Source organism: Bicyclus anynana, chromosome 8, assembly GCF_947172395.1.
Source record: "Bicyclus anynana chromosome 8, ilBicAnyn1.1, whole genome shotgun sequence".
Taxonomy (NCBI): Eukaryota; Metazoa; Arthropoda; class Insecta; order Lepidoptera; family Nymphalidae; genus Bicyclus; species Bicyclus anynana.
Genome location: NC_069090.1, coordinates 5,776,858 through 5,795,945, shown reverse-complemented (window position 1 = coordinate 5,795,945; position 19,088 = coordinate 5,776,858). Strand labels below are relative to the sequence as shown.

At 36.0% G+C, this 19,088-nt stretch overlaps 1 protein-coding gene across 4 annotated transcripts in view; it reads right to left on the bottom strand.

The window, feature by feature from the left end:
* Positions 1 to 19,088, bottom strand: part of LOC112051627 (ubiquitin carboxyl-terminal hydrolase 32) — a 59,094-nt gene that overhangs the window by 39,447 nt on the left and 559 nt on the right. For all 4 annotated transcript variants that reach the window (XM_052883205.1, XM_052883208.1, XM_052883206.1 and 1 more), the window contains exons 3-4: positions 18,655 to 18,973; positions 13,132 to 13,360 (exon numbers count right to left, since the gene is read on the bottom strand). In XM_052883205.1, coding sequence (XP_052739165.1) covers positions 13,132 to 13,360; positions 18,655 to 18,973 — 548 coding nt within the window. The remainder of the gene's footprint in view (positions 1 to 13,131; positions 13,361 to 18,654; positions 18,974 to 19,088) is intronic.

Sequence of the window (19,088 nt, the reverse complement as noted above, 5' to 3'; positions counted from 1 at the left end):
TTTATGTTTTTGAAGTCGGTTGAATTTTAATATTAGCATAGATAAATTGGGCATATGGGTAGATATAACAGAACAGATTTTAGTTCAAAGCTAGCAAAATGGCCGGAAATTCGTAGTTCTCGATAACGATAACACAATCCACTCAGTATAACGGTTCGGTGATATTAGACGGAATGCTAATTTATAAGTCGATGGGAAACTGTCAATCAATGTATCGGAAAAGGAAACAAATTAGAATGCATATATGATTAGGTGATCATTATCGTTCTTATATAACGTGCAATATAAGTTTGCTATTTGTGAAAATAGGGCCAAGTTCGGAATAAACAATCAATCAATAAACAAAACAAGTTTAGCTGGTGGGAGGCTTCGGCCGTGGCTAGTTACCACCCTACCGGCAAAGACGATTTAGCGTTCCGGTACGATGCCGTGTAGAAACCGAAAGGGGTGTGGATTTTCATCCTCCTCCTAACAAGTTAGTCCGCTTCCATCATAGACTGCATCATCACTTACCATCAGGTGAGATTGTAGCTTGGGTAAGTAGTGGTAGGAGAAGGTAAGTGTAGGTTGGGAGTAGGGTAGGTGTAGGGTAGGTGTAGGGTAGGTGTAGGGTAGGAGTAGGGTAGGAGTAGAATAGGATAAGGGTAGGGAATGAGTCAAAGCGAAGCTTGATAGGGTCCGCTAGTTGTTCACTAATATTATAAAGTTTGTGTGTAAGTATGTTTGTTCCTCTTTTACGTTGCGGCTACTGAAGCGATTTGGCTGAAATTTGGAATAGAAATAGATTTTACTCTGGATTAACACATAGGCTACGTTTGATCCCGGAAAAATCCATGCTTCCCGCAGGATTTGTGAAAAACTGAATTCCACGCGGACGAAGTCGCGGGCGTCCGCTAGTTGTTCGTTAAAATTTAGGCACATCCGCAAAGTAACATCGGCTGTTAGTAAATAACTAAATCTTTATCCGAACTGTATTTGTACTATAATTCATCAAAATTGGATAAAAAAATTCGAAGTAACCCAAAGACAAAGTTTTGAAGGCCTCCATGGCGCAAAACGGAGGCCCCGGGTTCGATCCCCGGTTGGGCCGATTGAGATTTTCTTAATTAGTCGAGGTCTGGCTGGTTGGAGGCTTCGATCGCGGTTAGTTACCACTCTACCGACAAAGAAGTACCGCCAAGCGATTTAGCGTTCCGGTACGATGTCGTGTAGAAACCAAAAGGGGTGTGGATTCTCATCCTCCTCTTAACAAATTAGCCCGCTTCCATCTTAGACTGCATCATCACCATCCACCAGGTGGTACCATCAGGTGAGATTGTAGTCAAGGGCTAATTTGTAAAGAATAAAAAAAAAGTTAATTTCGCGTTTATAATATTAAATTTTAATATATATACTCATAGGTATTATATGTATCTCTTTACTATGTCACAGAGCTATTAAAAGCAATCAAAACAACCGTAATGCAGTGACGCAAATGTACAAACAATAACACATATAATTAAAATAATACCTCAAGAAACGCTTACTATGATGAAAAATCTAAAACGTATACTAAGTAAGCACATAATACTAGATAATCTTTCGTAATCGCACTTTGGCCAGGCGGGGGCATTAACTCAATAATTTACAAGGAAAACACACAAGTGTGAGACAGACTAATGCACTCAGGGTTCTGTACATTTTTTTAATTAAACTTAACTTAAAAACTGTTTCCATCCAACGACATAAACAAAACAATAATGTACCGTTGTAAAAACATTACTTGTACTAATAAAACGTTAGGATCTTGGCAAATTTCATGAGTGTAGGTAGACGGGAAGTAGGTATACCCCCTATCTATAGCTTATGATTCACTTGCGAGTCTCAAAAATATTCATCACTAGCGGACGCCCGCAACTTCGTACGCGTGGAATATAGTTTTTCACAAATCCCTCGGGAACCATGGATAGTTAATCCAGGCTATAATATATCTCAATATAAAATTTCAGCTAATTCGGTTCATTAGTCGAGGCGTGAAAGAGTAACAAACATCCAAAATCAAAATCATCAGTTTTTGCAAGTCTCGGGAAGCCATGGATTTTTTCGGGATAAAAAGTAGCCTATGTGTTAATCCAGAGTAAAATCTATTTCCATTCCAAATTTCAGCCAAATCGCTTCAATAGTAGCGGCGTTAAAGAGTAACAAACATCCAAAAATCCATACAAACTTTCGCTTTTATAATATTAGTAGGATAAGCGATCGTATCTAGTTTACTTTTAGATTGCGTTGTGTTATAAGTTAGATTTTTTTACGTACATAAGAATTTTTGCATTCCTGAGTTAAACGGTCTTGTCAGTTGCACAAGTGATCGGACAAATTTGTCTTGATATGACGGAACCCTAATTATAAACAAGTATGTTACTACATGCGCAATGTAATTTTGTACACTAAGCAAGTGCCAAGCAGTCTCATTTAAATTAGAACTTTGATACTTAAACGTTTCGGTCTCCAATAGTTTTTATGTACTCTTAAATTTTACCTACATGATATATTGTTACAAATATATCGTATTACACAGTTGGATTGGGTCCTGATTGTCTCTATGCTAATTTGTATTTCTATGTTAATCTAAACCAGTACTTTACGATGCATGACGGATTTCTGCTACGAATATTGTCCGTAGATATTGTCTATCGTAAGATATGAGCTTGCCTTGCTTTATAATATTCGAGTATGTATGTATGTTTGTATTAATGTAATTTCCATCGTGACTAAGCCCATTTTGATACCTAAATATTTTATTCATGCAAAGCAACGATTAGGTATGTCACTAGCGCTTCGAAACTGAGGCGAGCAAAAGTGGCTAATTGTCTTAATTTTAATTAGTCGCATAGTAAACAACTTTACACGAGTCATATAAGAAAATAATTTTTCGTTCTACTGAACGATTCAATGAAATGAAGACAATAGGGATGATGACTAGGTTTGAATATATGTATTGATTTTTATGATACATTCGGGTAACTAAGGTCAATGTTAACTAATTTATACATAAAAAGCAAAGATCGACTGGATATTTGCAAAATAAATAAGATTATAAAATTTAAAAATCCATTAATAATCTTTTATCGTAATTAGATGAAAATTCATACAGTTTTAGCCTTACATTAAATGTGACATCTTTCAATAAATGAACTATAAACATAAACGCATAAATAACAAAGATATTAGTAATTTTGTTGGACCGCCCGATACATATCTAACGATCATTATGAACCTACGACGTCATTAAATCGTACTATTTTGTATGGGGCGTTGTTCAGGGATCCGCGGCAGCGCCGCAAAACTGACCCTTTAAATCCCTGTAGCGCCGAAAGTAATGATCGCAGATTTCCTGTTACTTTTTCAAAATTGTTTTACTATTAGCATACTCCTAATTTATATACAATTTAAAAACAGCCACCTTTGCCGTCTCTGTTTTGACGCGTTATTGACATGTCTAATAGATAAAAATAAAAATTTTAATCTTTGCTCTCTCCTATAGGAGGCCTTGCTCCGTAGTCGGTCATATCTATACTAATATTATAAAGCTGAAGAGTTTGTTTGTTTGTTTGATTGTTTGATTGAACGCGCTAATCTCAGGAACTACTGCTCCGATTTGAAAAATTCTTTTACTGTTAGATTGCCCATTTATCGAGGAAGGCTATAGGCTATATATTATCCCCGTATTCCTACGGGAACGGGAACCACGCGGGTAAAACCGCGCGGCGTCAGCTAGTTACCTATAATACCAGACTTAAGTCACATCAATAATTTCATTGTAGTCCTAATAATCCTAAAACCTAATCGAGGCATTATAACTTTACATGTAACAGTCATAGCAATAAATACTTAGTATATCAAGGTTATTTATAATGCACAGATATTGATTTCACTGGCTTTAATAAACATGTAATTGTTAGTTAATAGGCGCCAATGCAAATTCACTATCTCCTGATTAATAATTGACATGATGACATCGTATTGAATTGGGAACGCCGATAATATAGATAGCTTATCGATTGCGTGTATTTCATCTGTATATAAACGAGTAGGTAGTCGATAGTCGATATCGTTTGAAGCGAGCGCTGTTTGAACAGCGTTTTGTAAGTGGACACGACGTTGTATAGCCTAGTGCATAGAAATTATATTCATCGCTCAGGAATTTAGTACAGTATAAAAACAAGTGGTTCAGGATCCGGGGAGTATTTTTACAATTGATTACTGACAAGTTAATTTATCGTGAGTAGCTTCATCTTGATGAAACGCTCAACTTTTTTATATACGATAATTTTTGAAAAGCGACGGGATCGCTACAGCCTTGCCCAGCGAAGTATTGATCTCTTTATAAAATTCAAAATTAATTTATTTTAATAAGGCTTAGTTTACAACATTGACCTCCTTAAAGGAGATCGATGATTACAAGCACTTTTGTGATGTCAAGTTATGTCATGGTAAATAAAGTCTAAAACTCAATAGCTCAAATCTAAGAGCGGTCGGACTCATCACTAAGGAGTGGTGGTTCGATCCCCTTCCCGTTGGTCTATTGTCGTACCCACTCCTAATACAGCCTTTCCCGACTAGTTGGAGGGGAATAGGAATATTGGAAATATTGTGACGTCACACGGGTCTCAGCTGAAAATCAGCGCCGTGTATTATACTTGTACGTAGTGCACGGCATATGCTGAGCTGTGCACCCTTTCTTTTTAAGGGTTACAGACAGACATGCTGTCATAAGGATAGGGTACTGACTGTCTGTAACTTTTAGATTTTAATAAATTTATTTTCTTTCTTTTCTTTCTTTCTTTTATTAAGAACGAAGCCTTGGTCTGAGAAGAGCCCACAACAAACTCAGCCAAGGTTTATTTTTTTCTTGTTTACCACAAATATTCATAGCCAATGGTATTCCACTTACCATCAGGTCGATAGCCTGCTGTGTCCTGTCAATTGTTCCTACTTATATAAAAAGAATCACACATACCATAGCAATACCTTGTAGGGCACACAGAATAACGATAACTATGAAGTATCTTTCAAAGCTCATAACAGATTCAAAATGACAAAACATTCAACAAACTTGAAACCTCAAAAACAAAAATTTTATTTTAAGCAATGGAATGCAGCTTCTTAGAATAAAACCCATGATTTTGATTTGTCATGAGAGACAGTACATCGGCGTAATTTAATTTTTTCGCAAAAGGTTTGGTAAGCTCGTGTATTTTTATTTCGATTTCATTTGAATGATTAAGGTTTAAATAACATCAAATGGGATGTACAATTATAAGTAACATGGGATGTTTAAGTTATGTTAATTTTACCACAACACATAAGTACAATTTGCTAGTATAGTGTAAGCGAAAGATGCGGCATCACATTTTACTAAAAAACGGCAAATATTGCAAATTTCACATTTAAATTCGTTTATTTCAAGTAGGCTCAGTTAACAAACAGTTTTTAAATGTTAAGTTTGTCTGATTATAATAACTCTACCACCGCATAGGTTCGGAAGTCTTAATTACAATATAAAGCCATCGATATCCTCCTCGGACGCGTACTAAGCGGTTTAGTTCCTCTTTCCTTATACCTACGCATTGTAAAGATGTGGAATGCTCTTCCAGCTTCCGTTTTCTCCTACAACATGGGTATCTTCAAGTCGAGAGTGAATAGACATCTTCTAGGCAAGCGCGTTCCACCATAGACTATATCATCGCTTACTATCAAGCGTGAGTACAGGTAAAGATGAGAGTCGCAGGCGTACTTCTATACTAATAGTATAGCAAAAAGAAATTAAATAGTCTTCGAAACTACTAAACCAATTTGAAAAATTCTTTCCCTGTTGGGAAGCTACACTGTCCCCGTGTGCTATAGGCTATATTTTATCCCCGTATTCCTAAGGGAACGAGAACTACACGGTAGAAATCGCGGGGCGTCTGTTAGTTATACTTATAAATTACAAATTATTAATGACTAGCGGAAACTCGATGTAAACTTTTAACTACCTCTACCCTACCGTAGGGATAGGGTAGAGGTAGTTACGTTGAAATTTTTCCTAAATTTTCTTTGCTATAAACCTCACGGAGCCCGAGACCTTTCCAACGAATGCAAAACCGTGGAAATCGGTTCGTGCGTTCTGGAGTGCGTCAGAAAGGAAAACCCGACTTATTTTTATATAGTAGACTAGTGGACCCGGTCAAGCTTAGTTTTGACATAAGTGCACTTATTCTCTATCTCTACTCTACCCTACCCTACCCTACCCCTACCCTACCCCACCCTACCCCTACCCCTACCCTACCCCTATCCTACACTACCGATTGACTCTTAAACGTTTGTATGGGAAATAGAAAAGGGCAGTTTTTAGGGTTTTCCCGGAAATTATTTGATTTTTTTCTCACCTTTTAAACCTTCCCTACATCTCCACGAACATTTCAAGACCAAGATAAGATAAATCCGTTAAGCCGTTCTCGAGTTTTAGCGAGACTAACGAACAGCAATTCATTTTTATTTATGTAGATTACTCCCGTTTCCCTAAACAAGATAAACTCATTAAATTTGGGTTATTTTTTATACATTGATGTATAAAATGTTAAAGCATTTATATTAATGCTTGCATTTTAAATATATTTTTAAATAACTTTAAATAAAGTATTTAATTTACTTTAATTGTATATTTATGCCGAATTGCAATTTAATCAGATACAAGGAAGTTGTAAAAATGGACAACAAATTTTGTACAGGAAAGACAGACGTTGGTACGAAAGGAACAAGTTGAATAAAGATCTTGCAAGAATTCGCATCTAATTAGGTATTAACATGAATTGTTCAAGCAAGAGTATAAATAGCTCGACCTTGAGGGACGTTACGTCTTCCAAGTAACAATGATTTAGCGCTTTTTGGAGACAACAGACGTCTGCTTTTAATTGTATTGCGTTATCAAAACTACCAAGTCTTGATAATATGTGGTGAAGTTGTTCAAAAACCGCAGAGGTTCGATATCTAGATGAGATCAGTCAATAGTATCCATGTGAAATAGGCTCGGTTGACTTTATCCTCTTAAGCACACCAAGTTAGAAAATACACCAGTAATAAATTAATGCTCAACTCCAACGAGATCTAGTGGTAGGAATCAGCTGTGTTGGAAATCTACAGATAATCTATCTAATATAATTGATCCAAGCCATTTAGCATTTGTATTCTTAACGTAGCCGACGCACTGAGTTCAGTAGATTCAGAGCTTATCCCCTACAACAAACGTTACCTCATTATAATATTTGTAAATGTTGACTTGTACTTCTGCCAACTTTGTGCGCTATGTTACACAGGACAACTTCTGCTAACTTTCTGCGGTATATTGCACAGAACAACTTTTGCCCATTTTATGCGCTATACAGGACAACGTCTGCCAACTTTATGCGCTATATTACACAGGACAAACTCTGACAACTTTATGCGCTATATTACAAAGGACAACTTCTGCTAACTTTCTGCGGTATATTACACAAGACCACTTCTGCCAACTTTATGCGCTTTATTACACAGGACAACTTCTGCCAACTTTGTGCGCTATATTACACAGGACAACTTCTGCCAACTTTATGCGCTATATTACAAAGGACAACTTCTGCCAACTTTATACGCTATATTACACAGGACAACTTCTGCCAACTTTATGCGCTATGTTACACAGGACAACTTTTGCCAATTATGTGCGTTATAACTTTTGCCAATTATTATACAGAAAAAGTTCTGCCAAGTTTGTGCACTATATTATACCGGACAACTTCTGCCAACTTTGTGCGCTATATTACACTGGACTGGAAAATAACTTAACACATATGCGCAAATAAACATCTTTCAATGAAAATTTCGAAAGTTCGTTTCGTTTAGTCTTAGTAGAAGCAATTTTGAAACCTCAAGACTTTATGTTACACCTACTCTATCTATACTGTACCACCAGTTCAGAAGGCGGAGTTATTTAGTAGTAGCTTTGTAGTCTTCAAACTTCATCGAACTTATACTTGTATACGAATAATATAAATAGGTAAAGTTTGTGAGGTTGCAGGCATAATTTCTGTAGCTACTGAATTGTGAAAATAATTTTATCAATAGAATACATCTTCACCTATTTTATACGTATTCCCACTGGAATGGGAACTACGCAAGTGAAACCGTGCGGTGTATGTTAGTATAAGATAAAATGAAGCAGTTCTTGGTATTGACTCAACATGTAAGCGCCATATCGCTGTAGGTAGGTAGGTACTCTTCCACCATAAATTGCGTCATTATTTACAACTTGTGGACAGTAAGTACTTGATAATTATTAAAAACATTACCCACCGTAGTCCGGAAGCATGTTTAAATCAAATACAATTATCAGCAAAGGATCAAAGTTTCTTTTTTATTTTGACAAGTTAGCCCGATCACACCTGATGATAAGTGATGATGCAGCCAAAGATGAGAGCTTACTTGGAAGAGGCACAAGTTTCTACCAGGTAGAATAATATACCGATGTCATACCGGAACGCTAAGTCGCTTGGAGGTACGTTTTTTGCCAGTAGGGTGGTAGCTACGAACTAATGTCCAGAAGACCAGACCTGAGCGAATTTAGAAATCATAAAATCCTACAGTGGCTCATGCTAGGAATCGAACCGAGGACCTCTTTGTTGAGAACTCTTATTTAAAAAATCGGAACAGAGTTCACACAATCAAAGATAAGTAACAGGAAATGCAAGGTTGTTGTGCACGAAATTGAAAATAAATTATTGTAGAACCGTCCTTTCACTTGTACAAAAAAGAATTCCCTTCATGTTATATGTAGGTATTTTTTTTTAAAAGAATATTTGCCATATCTTTTATAATATGACCAATATTCACATTCCCCTCCAACTAGCCGGGAAAGACTGTGCTAGGAGTGGGTACGACAATAGACCAACGGGGTGAGGATCGAACCACCACCCCTCGGTGATGACTCTAACCGCTCTTACCGTTGTGCTATTAAGGCTTGACTACTGTTGAGCTATTTATACATTACTGGACACGATGGTCCGGTCGTGTCGGCCTGCGTCCCATCGGACTACGTGAGTGTGGGAATAGAGAATGCAATTGTGCTTGCGCACATCGATCGTAGATCGTTAGATGGGCCTCAAAGCGTCGCGGAATTGTCATTGGTTTCGCACATTGAGTACGTCATCACTCGTAACACATTTCTCCTTATTCATGTTGTGGCTTGTGTTTTTACACTTCCAAAATGAACACGAAGGCATAATTCAGGGGTTAAAATAAAAAAAAAACTGTAAATATTTTTTCAAGTCCACGTCCACTCACAGCATGAGCTTGTTACGTACTAAGAGAAGATGTGCGTGCACGTCTTTGCAAAATTGCGCGTTCTTTAGTATGGAGGGGCCCATCTAACGATTTATATCGATGCTTGCGCACACACTTGTGCACTATATCTCTTGCGGCTACTGAAGCGTTTTGGCTGAAATTTGGATTTCATGATTAACACATAGGCTATTTTTCATCTCGGAAAACTCCATGGATCCTGCGGGATTTGTGAAAAACTGAATTCCACGCGGACGAAGTCGCGGTCGTCCGCTAGTAGATTATAAAAAAAACACAAAGAACTTCAATTATATGTTTTATACTGTTTGTTTATTCCTACTTAAATCACTTCGCGAAGTCAATTAAATACTTGAATGTTTCGTTTCTTCACAATCATTAAAAATATAACAACAATATCTCGTAAACTATTTATAGCATCATAAAATGATCATGAAATTGAGCGAGTTTCATATTAATGAAAGATGAACATTGCACGTGTCATACAAAAGGTGGCAGTCGTTTCAGTTACGAGTATTTTATTACAGGCGGATTACTTGTGTGTACGCTCATCTCGGCTGTTACACAAAGTACAATGCAATGCGTAGGTACTACCTTAGCTGTAGTCGGATGCAATCTTTATGATGTATCCGAACATCGTGCGTTAAGAGCGCGCAGCGCGTCGGTACGATATGGATAAAATTCGAAGCGCAAATTAGACGCCGAATTATGACTTTCACGTGAGTGAAAAACACGGAGCGATTGACGCTCGACGCAAATTTTATGACGTGAGCGCCAAAACCATTTTTACCTAATTAAATAACATAAATAAATTAAACAACATAACGAAAAACAAAATGGCCGTGTTCAAGATATATGCCTAATTTTCTATACAAAATAAAAATTTAAGAAAATAAGTTTGCTTTTCCTGAGATTGAAAGCAAAATGTGAGCAAAACATGTATTTTTCAAAAAAATAAACTATCGAGAAGAGTTTTACAAATTGTGTATTTTGAATAGTCATAACGAAGCTAACACTTTGAAATATCATTTACCCAAATATCAGGCTCCTAACTTTTCCAGAATCTGAAATCCAGAACCATTTGTAACCACCAAGTTACATATTGCACACTCTTAAGCTGCACATTACAAGATTTTAGGTAGGGCCTGTAGCTAAGTGGCACGACAATTCTCTTTCTACGATCGCAAACGCTTCGAAAATTCAAAAACGAATGACATTTGCTATCGACAGGTCATGTGGTCAAGTTGTCGATCGGATCTGTCATTTCCATACATTTTTCTAGTTTTCGAAGCGTTAGCGTTTGTAGAAAAAGAATCGACGTGCCACTTGGCTACAGGCCCTGGTTACGCAGGGGCGTGAAGACTGCTCATCCGAAGATGCCTCACGCGATTTGATTATAACGTATTTTACGTATGAATTGCGCGTAGTCCATTAATATACTTTTTTTTTTTTTCTTTACAAGTTAGCCCTTGACTACAATCTCACCTGATGGTAAGTGATGATGCAGTCTAAGATGGAAGCGGGCTAACTTGTTAGGAGGAGGATGAAAATCCACACCCCTTTCGGTTTCTACAGTAGGGTGGTAACTAGCCACGGCCGAAGCCTCCCACCAGCCAGACCTGGACAAATTAAGAAAATCTCAATCTGCCCAGCCGGGGATCGAACCCAGGACCTCCGTCTCGTAAATCCACCGCGCATACCACTGCGCCACGGAGGCCGTCTTACTCGTAATTCAATCAGTGTCTGCATACTGAAACTTGCTTGTGTATTTTGACATTTTTAATTTAAAAAAACAAAGCCTAGTTATAATTAACAATATTATGCGTACTTGCGGCTTATATTGGAGACGTCATAAAGATTGCGCCCAACTATAATTAGTACTATTGTTTTACCAACACATTATGTTACAACCAACTACAAGATGTATTACCAACAATACAATAAATAATTAAAGAGACTGTAAACTAGGCTTGGTATTTTAAACTAAAAATGTCGTAATATACAAGCAAGCTTCAGTATTCAGGTACTGATATAATTACGAGTAAGTAATGGACACGTATGAATAACAAAATCCCAGAGGTTGTGGCATATTGCTTTTTTCCTAACATTAATATCCTTTTTTCCAATTAACGTATCTTATTTATTTGTTGATCTTTTTGTGCCGTGATATGAAACAAATATACCTAAAGACCACACAATAATAGTGAATAAATAGTATGACCTTACATATTGGTTAATTAAAAAAAAATCTGGGTAGTTTACTTGTAAATGCGGTAGAAGTAAGTGAAGCATATGCACTAGAACAATATCCTGCGATATGTAGCATTACCTAGATAAAGGCCCCAGTTCATGTTGCTACATAAATCAAGCTACTATTATTAAAAAAAAAATAACCGAATCCCATGCAAGAGGAGACACGGGACTCCACTACTGTCTACTTTTTTTACTTTTTTGACGGCCTCCGTGGCGCAGTGGTATGCGCGGTGGATTTACAAAACGGAGGTCCTGGGTTCGATCCCCGGCTGGGCAGATTGAGATTTTCTTAATTTGTTCAGGTCTGGCTGGTGGGAGGCTTCGGCCGTGGCTAGTTACCACCCTACCGGCAAAGACGTACCGTCAAGCGATTTAGCGTTCCGGTACGATGCCGTGTAGAAACCGAAAGGGGTGTGGATTTTCATCCTCCTCCTAACAAGTTAGCTCGCTTCCATCTTAGACTGCATCATCACTTACCATCAGGTGAGATTGTAGTCAAGGGCTAACTTGTAAAGAATAAAAAAAAAAAAAAAAAAAAACTTTATGTATATATTCTCATTTCCGTGGCAATACGAGGATAAAATATAGCCTATGTTACTCCTTAATAATGAAGCTTTCCACTGGTGAAAGAATTTTTCAAATAAGTCCAGTAGTTTCAGAGCCTATTCAATGCAAACATACAATCAAATCTTTCCTCTATATAATATTAGTGTACAAATTACAATAAATTACCATCACTCAGCCAAAATTGTTGTCAAAAAGATATTATCTTTACTAACACGATACTGTAAATACGAACGTCACCTGACGTCAAGCGATTTTATCAGATCCATGTAGACACAGAGATGTGTGTACAAATAGCTTCCAGAATGTGTTTTCTATATAAATAAATGTCGTTTTAGATTTAAAACCAGTTAACTGCGACATTTCTTTTTTTATATGAGTTATCGTTCGAAAGGAATGCGTTTTTACCGGATTTGCGGGCAAACAAGTAAGCGGTAATTAAAAATAATACAAATAAACTCTATTATTGATGCGATGGATCCGATACTTACTCGTACAGTCGTACGATGCGGATATGTGGACGCGTACCATTATAGGGGCAACGGGTCGGGTATAATGGTTATATTTAAAAAAAGTGACAAATATATTTGTATTTAAACAAAAGGAAATACAGCACACTAGCTGACCCGGTCAAGCTTCGCTTTGACTTATGTGCACTTCTTCCCTATCCCTACCCTACACTACCCCTACCCTACCCCTGAATTCTTTTGTTACGAAAAATGTGATAAATGAAGAACCGCTACACCGATTTTCTGCAAACATCACATAAGCCATCTACTAAATAGTCCGAACAAAGCCTAAACATCTGGTTTGGATAGGCGAGCCCGTTCATGAGTTATAAAATTACAATTATAAGTAATTAACACGCAAAGAAATACTGCAATTTATAATCCCAGCAATAACTACAAACAGGCATAAAGTAAGTAATATTGATAGACAAAAATAATTCAATAGACTCACATTTTAGTCTCTCAGTAGTGGGTCCCCTGCAGGCTGCACTAAGACCACAACAGAGTTCCTTGAAGTCAATATGGCCGTCTCTGTTCTCATCAAAAGCGAGGAAGGTACCCTCGAAGGCAGCTCGAGGTAGGGGTGGGGACAGGAGACCACGCATGCTGGTAGCATCCAGCTCCCCAGTTGGCGCCGCGTTGCGAAGGGACCAAAAACATTTCTCTAGCTCTATTATATCCTGAAAAAAAAATTACGCTCAGACTTACGCGCTTACAAGATAGTGTTTTCTTTTAATTTTCAATATTTATTTCAGTGGCTTAACTATAGGGTAGCAGGGCTCGCAAAGTGTAGCGTGCTTAAGGTTGTTAACCAGTGTAGGCACTGTACGTAAAAAATTTACAAGATGGGAACTTCTTGCTCCAATACAGAATTGTAATGGGTCTTCAGGGTAAGAAAAAAAAGGGGTCCACCGACCAATATAACGTCGGCCGGAACCCAAGTATACCCCCGTATATGGAGATGATAATATGATTTATAAATAATTAAATAGGTAATTTTTTTATCCCTCTTGCTCAAAAAGTTCGCCGGTGAGTAAGCGGCGAAGTAACACTTGAAGCAGTATTTTATTGTATTATTTTTTTCACATAACCACAGCCTTATTTAACAAGAAAGAAAACGAACAAACAAACCAATTATAAGGTTTCAAAAAATGTCATAAAACTCAGGATGTATGGTCAACGATCATTGCTTTGGAGACTTTAAAGATGGATTAAAAATGTGGTAAATCGTTGTAGTCAAACTTTCATGATTTCTTTATTAAAGTAAAACTTTTAATAGTAAATTACCGAGTGGTTAGGGCTTTTTGCGTTTGTTCTTTGAAAACCATTGTTTGTGGAAACTATTGTTTAATTAAGTAGCCTATAATACGTTGCTCTCTCATCACATTCTCTATCTTCCAGTGTCAGTCTCATGAATATCGGTTAATTAATAGGTATACCAGATTGTAGTCAAGGGCTAACTTGTAGAGAATAAAAAAAGCGTTGTGGCTTTGGAAGGTTTCAAGGGTTCAGATCTTCAATTAAATCAAATATCAGCAATGATGATGATATAATTTGTGGACTTATTTATTATTATTGTGGATTAATTGACAGACATCCACATGACATAGGCCTTTTGTAAGGATCAAACATCACGATCCTGCTAGGCTATTTTGTCTGGGTGTAGGATTTTACTATATATTATATCTTTAAACTACATATAAATACTTATATATAATGTATAAATACACCCAGACACTAGATAACGCCCATGCTCAACACACCAATCTTTTCCAGTTGTGGGAATCGAACCCATTTGTCGTGTGAAGTACTTAATATACTTGGGAATGCATTTGTTGTATTTGAACGCTTTTATAACGTCTGTTAAAAAAACTCTCGTGCGAATGGCGCTTATGGAGTTATAACTTTGGTAGCTTTGGAAAGTTGCAGGTTTCAAGGGTTCAGGATCTCGGTGTAAGTGTAGCTTAGCATCGCTCTATCGCAGGGATATTTTGCTTATCCTCAATGGAATGAGAGCCTTAGGGGTAATGTTGCATTTTCCACAGGCACGTCAAATAAGCTTGCTTATCTAACCTTGGCGGAACTGGTTTTCAGTTTGCAGATCAATGGCCGAACTTTAGCAACCTATAAGGGCGAGTGTGTATTGCGTACGCGCGGATTATATAATTTAAGGTAAATGTAGTAATAACAACTTTTATCTATCTTTTATACTTTTTAATAAATCTGTAGAGAGGTCAATTCTGTACATGAAATATATTTCCAAAATAACTATCAGGAGCTGATTAGTGATCAATACTGATGCCAAAAATGCAATCAGTAAAATTTTTGTCTGTCTGTATGATCGTTATAGAAACAAAAACTACTAGACAACTTGGTACAATTATTCTTCATACTCCTGGGCAGGTTATATATAGTATACTTTCATCACGCTGCGATCAATAGGAGCAGAGCAGTGAAGGGAAATGTTGGGAAAACGGGAGAAGTTACTCCATTTTTACAGAGATACTACTGTAAGGGCTGGATTATTGAGGTCTAAAGGCGGATTAAAGAGGTCTAAGGGCTCTAATAAATCAAAGCCTGCTGCAAGCGTAGCTTTTTTTGACGACCTCCGTGGATTTACAAGACGGAGGTCCTGGATTCGATCTATGGCTGGGCCGATTGTTTTTTCGACAATTCGGTCGTGGCTTGTTATCGGCAAAGGCGTACCGTCGAGCGATTTAACGTTCCGGTACGATGTCGTGAAGTCGTGAAATCGAATAAACATTAGAGTAGTGTGGTGGGTTTCAACTCTACTATAAGAAAGGAGGCCTGTGACCACTGACGGCGAATGACATAACACAGAGGGCCAAATGGGCCATAAGGAAAGGAAAACGATTAAAATTTTTACTAGTTTAGTAATAATATACTTTTTCCTTTTAAACCTGTGTTTGCTCGCGTAAAACCCACTGCTAATAAGTATGCGATAAGAGTCTAAAACTGCGGTTAGTTTATATATTTCCTCAATAAAACCACTTACAAGTATCACAGGAGGGAACTAACTATCACGGTGTTAGTTTCGATTTCGACACATTTAATAAAAAAAAATGTTTGAATATAAGTAATTGCAAGCAAACAATTTTTTTTTATAAATAAAAATATGGTTTATAATTTTTTTTTCACTAATGAAATACACAAAGCTATTGAAAATAAAGCCATTCAAACTTAACAAAATGATCATTACAATATTAATAAATTAACTCATCCACAGTAGGTCATCATAAGAATATAATGCATTTATAAATAAATCAAAATGGAGACCTCAAAGATAAAATTGTAATTAATTACTTTGTACACTCAATTGAAGAACACAGAAATGTATGTTAGCTAATTAATAAGAAAAATTACTTTTGCTTGGGGTTGTTGCCATATAAACATACATAAAGATAAGACAAAAAGACAATGTGAGAGATAATGGTTAGGTAACAATATGCAAGTATTAATTAATTGTCCTCTCTCCACTAGTTAGGCATATAACTAACTATACAAAAGCCAAACTCGATGTGGTATGTTTACAAACAAAATTAAAATTTATTGTTATTTTATAAAATATTATTTAAAAGATATTAAATAAATTATCTATTTGTTCTAAGATTATTTATCAAATTTATTGTCATTAATTTAAGAACAAGTTGAATAAAACTATTCTAAATACCCTGATTATTAATTTGTTTGTTGATAAACATTCCATTGGTTTATGTACAGTAAGCCTGTTCAAAAGAAAACATTGAGATTATCTTTCATTTTGATTTTTTTAATAGTACAAGTAGAAGAAGAAGAAACACCTCGAGCAGGTCCCAGGTCTTGCGACCTTGGGAGTAGGTTTAAAGGGATCCCTTTAAAATGCATCAACACTCCTTCCCTACCCAACATATTCTCCATGCCCACACTAAACAATTTATGATAAACAATAAAAAAACATTATCAATAATTACAACACAAAACATTATTGCATAAAATCACAAACGCGACTGGCAGCATGACGGTGTCTACAGTGCCTAATAAGCATACTGAGCACAAGTCATCAAATACCCTCTTATTTATACCTATACTAATACCGCCCCTCTACAATAACATAAATAATTAATTAATGTTAATACCACCTGTAATACCACTTGTAACAGATGGCCCACCTAATGTTAAATGGAATACCATCTCCAATATAGAACAATGTTACAGGACATGGAAGAAACACATTGTACAATGTGCTGCCCTACACATGTAAACTTATGACACTCACAACCACACCATTCTAACTGAAACCAAGCCAGCCAAGCAATGCTGCCTGATGGCACAAATTAGCATTATAGTATTATTTCACCAGTTGAGCTTTGAAAATGTCTATTACTATTTCAAATTACTGTTAGCCAGTAAAGTTGGGAGAAATTTCTCTTGTGTTATAGAAACTCGAAATAAGCCTTGCACACACTCATTCTTGCATACAGCGGGCATGCAGAATCCAAATACACAGTGATTAAAACAATGCACAAAGCATAGAAGCACAAAGACTATATATACCATTAGAAATGTTACTAACATGTTGAAACTGAGGTGCAGAAAGGTGACTTAATTTCATTTAGTTAATAGTAAGTACAATGAAACTTACAATACAATATGTATGTATATACTGTTTTATGAGACTTTACAGTTTCACCATAATATAATTTAGTTAATGAATATAAAAAACTGCTTCATATTTGGCCATGATTTTAAAATCAACATTTAAGTCAAATAAGTAATTCAGTGGAATTTTTTTTTTGCTTACAAATGATCACTTTTGACTGTGATATCATTATTATTTAGAATAATTAACATATCCACCACAGACCAGACAGTGTGGTTATTTATCAACAAATTATTGTAAAAATATTTATTCTTCTTTACTTTATGATGAGTCAGTAATGGATTATGTGTTGAAAAGTAATATGCTTATATTAAAATACATGCTGGATTTATAACAATAAAATACATACATAGAAACAAAAAAACCCAAAGCAAACTTATCAACTGCCTTATTCACTAACTTTGAGTCTGTCAATGATCAATGGTCAAATTAATGGTGCATTGATGGATATTGCATGAAGTCAAAAACCTTTTAGTGCATTGCAAATAATAATTAAATAAAAATACATATTGCCAATTTTAGTAATAAAGTATCCAAACTTAATAGAAAAACAATTGAAAATCATCAAATCCAAAGGGTAATTAAGCTATGTTTTGAATGAACAACAGTTTTAAGGCAATATTAATAGAAATTCCATTTCTCAGTATCTTACTGTTTTATCAACACAAGAATCTTATTTATTACTAATATATATAGTATATCAATTTAGATAACTTCTTTCTCTATCAGACTAGGTATCCATAGGTCTAGTCTTATCAGTATTGATGCTCATATAATATGTAGGTACAATAAACATCCATGTTAGTAAAATAAGCACTCTTAGTATATTGGTCAGTAGATCCTTGATGAAAGAAGGAATGTGTTGAGGTTTAAAACTTTTAATAACTTTTTCCAAGGATTCATTATGAAACATGAGAGGAGACAATGCATAATTATTTATTCTGGCCTTTTGTTTGGTTTAAAATTTAAATTTAATATAATAATACATACTAAATAAACAGTCTTGCATAATAACAAATGGTCTTAGTCTTAACAAATAGTTCTGCCAAATTGCTAATTACGCCGGGTAAGACCAAAAGGCTCAAGCTATCCACTATAGAAGAGTTGTGTTGTACCCAAAAAACTACAACACGAACATCAATTAGTTTAATGTCAAGTGACTCGTCGCTAATAGTTACAGTTTGTGCAAACTAATTTGACACCTAGCTCAAATAATGTTTGCACTGTATTTGCATGGATGTGTTTGGTAGCCAGGTGTCAAGTTAATACACACAGGTTATATAACTGGACGCAAAAAAAAATATTGAAACTTACTCTTTCTTCTAAGTGTGTGACACCAGCTAGGCTCTGATAGAAGGTAGGGGTCTCCAAATCCTGTGCAACATTGCCTTTATCACAGAGCAGCCACTTGGATAGCACTGTAGCACCTTTATGTATGAGCAGCCAAGACCGGAACTGGTCAAATGTGACCTTTTCCCCACTCCCAAATAAGCTTGTTAATATTTCAATCGTTCGGTGGGCTTCTGTGATATGTAAGGATGTGTTCTCCAAGTGTAAGGCTCTTGCAAAATCTCTCTTATAAATGTATGTGCTGTTATCATTTTGATTGTTGACATATAATGTCCAGAGGAATCTGTTTATGGACCGAAAAAAAAACTTATAACTAACTATGAAGTAACTTAATAATTTACTAAAAGAATTTCTTTATTTTTTTGGTTCAGCACTTTATTGTAATAAAATAAATATGT